Source organism: Triticum urartu, chromosome 2A, assembly GCF_056163025.1.
Source record: "Triticum urartu cultivar PI428250 chromosome 2A, HENAU_Tu73, whole genome shotgun sequence".
NCBI lineage: Eukaryota > Viridiplantae > Streptophyta > Magnoliopsida > Poales > Poaceae > Triticum > Triticum urartu.
This window is the reverse complement of record NC_141874.1, coordinates 762,475,862-762,480,540: the sequence shown is the minus strand read 5'-3', so window position 1 is coordinate 762,480,540 and position 4,679 is coordinate 762,475,862. Positions and strand designations below refer to the sequence as shown.

The 4,679-nt window shown below is 45.2% G+C and overlaps 1 protein-coding gene across 1 annotated transcript; it reads left to right on the top strand.

Annotated features, from left to right (window-relative positions):
* Positions 1 to 452: 452 nt before the first annotated feature.
* LOC147988005 (uncharacterized) lies at positions 453 to 1,328 on the top strand. Its single transcript, XM_087542580.1, has 3 exons — positions 453 to 539; positions 619 to 960; positions 1,050 to 1,328. Exons 1-3 carry the CDS (start codon positions 525 to 527, stop codon positions 1,326 to 1,328), a joined length of 636 nt encoding a protein of 211 aa, XP_087398706.1. The 5' UTR covers positions 453 to 524.
* The last annotated feature ends 3,351 nt before the right edge of the window (positions 1,329 to 4,679 follow it).

The window sequence follows — 4,679 nt, the reverse complement described above, 5'->3', positions numbered from 1 at the left end:
GGATAAGGATCTCTGGAGTATGCGGTGCCCACTCATATGCAACTGGGCGGTTGAGCTTCATCTCCCACATCGAGTGCGACGTTAGTTTGGTTTGTTCCAGGCACATCCGCCAGAGTGGGAGGACATGGGCAAGTTGCTACACGCGTAAGATATAATTAACCTTGAGCACTTAGCAGCTTCTCGGCAGTTTTGATGCTACTAATATTATGTTTCTAACTTGCAGGTTGGATAGGAAAAGGCAGCGGAAGATTGAGGATTGGGACAGGCATCACAGAAAGTATGTCGTACAGTTTGCGCTTAGTGTGGAGCAAGCTAGGGCTGGAAAAGGAGTCCAGCTTCGTGAGCACTGCCCTGTAGCATTCAACAACAATCTCACATGGTTTCTTGCAAGTACCCGTGTGGAGGTATTCAAGCCGGCGTATGCTGACGAGATTTTGGAAGAACCCACTGTTTTTGATGAGGTAGCCCAACACCAGTACAACGCATTAGTCAGGAAAGGCAACTCAGTGATCCCTTCAGCTCCAATGATGAACTTTGTGGTATTTGCCCTCTTTGCTTTTCATTCACACTATTCACATCTTTGCTTGCCTAACACGTTAATACCATTTCTGTTCATAGCGTGCCCAGATCAAGAAAGCAGCTGATGAGACCGAGACTATTCTTGAAACAACCCCGGCTGGCAAAAGCGATGGAGAAGGTGCACTTCGAGCATTCATCAAGGTTCACATCTCCTTCAGACTAGCACTTAACATGTGTTGCTACGTTCGATGTCTCATTCACGTGTACATGTTGCAGCGCCAGGGCCAAAAGTTAAGGTGGCTATCAAACCTTTTTGGTTGTCGTGACCCCGAGTATGTATCACCAGAACGGTCTAGGTCGGCGACACCATCAGATCCCGCTTCGGGGCAGAGCCATGGTGATCATTTGGAGGATGAGGATGTGGGTGTGGTCACCCAAGAGGTATGGCATGAGCATATATATCCAATTGTTGATGCATTGCTAACTATATCCTCACACACGGTCTTTCCATATCTTTTGTTGATGCATAGGTTGCTGATGATATGACCTTGGGGACGTACCAGGTTAGGTCTGCATACAGGTTAAAGCCTAGGACGGGAATCAACAAGTACACACATGAAGACTTCACCCAAAGAGGCAAAATGATGGTCGGCACCTCGCGGATGGCGGCTTTGGATGACTATTTGGATGACGATGTCGATGACGTGGAGGAACCGGAGCCGGAGCAGGAGCGTGTTCCTCTTCCTAGGAAGGTAAACAAGTTAGCCAGCAAGAGGGGGGGAGCAGCCAAAAAGCGCTCAAGGAACTAGCTCTATTTGTAACTAGCTCTTCCTAGGAACCATCCATCGTCCTCTATTTGTAATGTTGAACTTGAAGTGGTGGTAGCTTGTAGTAACGTGGAACTTGTTATGTCGGTGAACTTGGAGTTGTGGTAGCTCTATGTTGAACTTGATCCTCTTTGTATGTCTTAGTTATGTTGAACTTGGAGTGGTTGTCTTAGCAATGTTGAACTTGATCCTCTATGTTGCACTTGTTGTCTTAATAATGTTCAACTGTGAAATGTGAACTTAAAGTTTCTGACTGCTTATTCTAGGAAATGTTGCAATGTGCCTGAAAATGACCAAGTTTGCAAGCTACAGCCGCTGCAGCGCCTAGCCTGGAGGCATCACACTGTACAGTGCAACACCTAGCACCTGGGCATTGCACTGCTCAGTGTGGCGCCTCCAAGCTAGGCGCTGCAGCGGCTGTAGGTTGCAAACACTTTGTTTGCTCTCTGCTTAGCTTATACCCGGGGTGCAACGCCTCAGTGCTAGGCGCTGCACCGTACAGTGTGACGCCTAGCACTGAGGCGTTGCACGCCTGGGCTGAGCTAAGCAGAGAGCAAACACTTTGTTTGCAACCTATAGCCGCTGCAGTGCCTAGCTTGGAGGCGTCACACTATACAGTGCAACGCCTAGCTCTGGGGCGTTGCACTGTACAGTGTGATGCCTCCAGGCTAGGCGCTACAGCGGCTGTAGCTTGCAAAAAAAGTGTTTGCTCTCTTCTTAGCTCAGCCCAGGCGTGCAACGCCTCAGTGCTAGGCGCTGCACTGTACAGTGTGACGCCTAGCGCGGAGGCGTTGCACGCCTGGGCTGAGCTAAGCAGAGAGTTGGCACACAACTCACTACGTGCCAAGCGGGACCTTCTTTCCATGGTCTTGCACGCACAATCCACGGACATATTTCATCTTCACATGCACATGTAACCGTGTGGCGCACATTGACGTCCGAGTGCACCACCTTGTGTGGACGATAATGTGTAACCGAGTAGTTGTCGAGCCACATCTTCAATTCCAACAAGGTTTCGAACTTAGACCCTTTAGCAATCCGGTTCTTGTCGTCTCCCAAATCACGGTGAGAGCTTGGCCTATCCCCAAGAGATATAGATTTGCCACCATCCACAACGGCTTCATCCGTGAGACTAACATCCTTGAACAATGGTGTCTTGTGATCCCGACCGAATACCTTCTCGAAAGCTTCGGCCTCCTTCACCGTGAACCCCTCCTCATCAACTTGTTCATCGGGTCCTTCGTCATCCGAATCCGATGCATATGCACGGGAAAAAGGGATGGAATGGCCCATTGTATCTTGCAAATGATATTTGTCAAGATCACCCACATTGTTTTCATGGAGATCAACTTCATTGTCATCGTCTGCATACTCATCATTGTCCTCTTGCAAAGCTTCATCTTGGTTGTTTGTAAACGGGCTCAATGTTGGCCTCACTTCTTGGGTCAAAAGAGGTTCAACAATTTCATCTGGCTTCAAGGGTGGGGGGCTACTAGCAACCAAAGGGGAGGGTTTCCGGTTCAAGTCCAAATGCAAATTTGAATCAACCTTCTTCGTTGCAAATAACTCAAGAGCCTTGTCAAGTGAATCGGCCACTGTTTCCTTGTATGCAACCCAATGTTGCTCCGAGTTGACACGCATTTTCTTCCAACGGATGTGCATTCCAAAACCTACATTATGCCTTCCCTCCAACTCAATGATATCACTAGGGTCCATCCAATTCAAATCTTTCCTCACTTGTTGCAAGAGCTCCGCATAGCTAGGACTACTATCAAGCACCATATCAAGCTCATCCGGGTCCGGTTCAATATTGCCTTTCAAGAAGACGTCTTTGTCCCCATGATGAACAAACACACATGTTCTTCCCATCCCTATAAGCATTCAAACAACACAACGTAACATTGCTTCCATGAGTACTAATTTAAGGATTAACACGGAATAAAATCCTAAAATATATATCAAACAACAACCCTAACCCTAACCATAACCCTAACCCTAACCATAACCCTAACAATAACCCTAACCCTAACCATAACCCTAACAATAACCCTAACCCTAACCATAACCCTAACAATAACCCTAACCCTAACCATAACCCTAGCACCAACATAAGAACACCCATAAGAATAACCCTAACATACTAACAAAGCCTAATCATAGGAAATTGGCAAACAAAGATCTCACATCTCCATGCAAATCTCTAGATCCAAATAAAACTAGGGTTTCCCCAAACTAGCATTACTTGGATCAAAACAAGGGGATCAGAGAAGATTACCTTGAGGGAGGGTCTGACTTCAAAATCCACGGACAAATTCTTCAAATTTACAAGATTTGGGAGAGGATTTGAGAGGGGGCACTACAAGAAATATGTCAACTTATGACCTTCTGTCAGTGACCCTCGAAGAATTGGTCATAAATTTATGACCATTTTAGACCAATTGGTCAAAAGCTATTCAGGGGGCTTCAAACCCTAAACCATTGCGACCATTTTGGTCAGAAAGGTCGTAATTTCCTTACACGAAATGGTCACAAAGCAAACAGTGCTAGTCCGCTGCCTTATTTCTAGTTGTTAATGACCAATATAGATGGTCATAGCCTTGTAGATTGTGGTGGGTTGTGATGACTAGGCGCCATCTCATCAGTTTTGCCTATGTGTCATGTCCATGTGGCAGTTTTTGCCCTAGGTTGTGAAGCAACCTATATTTCTATCACTCCCAAAATTCCCAAAAAAATCTCATAAATTCTTTGGGTCATATCTTCATCAAATATGTAAAAATCCTTCCTTGCCTAGTTCAAAACTAATTCAACAATATTCATTTTCCTATTATGTTCACAACAACACTTTATGAAGGAAGTGCTATTTATATATTCTTGATTGCCCTACGAATTTTTGGGCACTCTTTCCTGTCCAAATCATTACCGCATGACAAAATTCAGCTCCATTTGCCTAGCAAATCTTCCTCGGCAAATTTCCAAAGTTTTTGTCCACCTAGAAGCATTGTGAAGGAAGTACCTTTTTTATATCTCTAAATGACATGAAATTTATACAGTTTCTTCATATGCCCAAATTATCACCCTCCTCCAAATTGCGGCTCAGTCAAATCATGTATGTGAGCCAGGTTCAATTTATATTTTATGGCCAAATTGGCACGTTGCAAAGCAAGTGTTAGATAGACCCCTCCTATTACCCTCAAACTTTTCGGGCACTCTTCCGTACCCAAATCATTGCCACATGATAATATTCAGCTCAATTTTCCTAGTAAATATTTCTCGGAAAATTTCCAAAGTTTCTACCTCGAGAGAAGCTTTGTGAAGTAAGTACTAGCTAGGCTT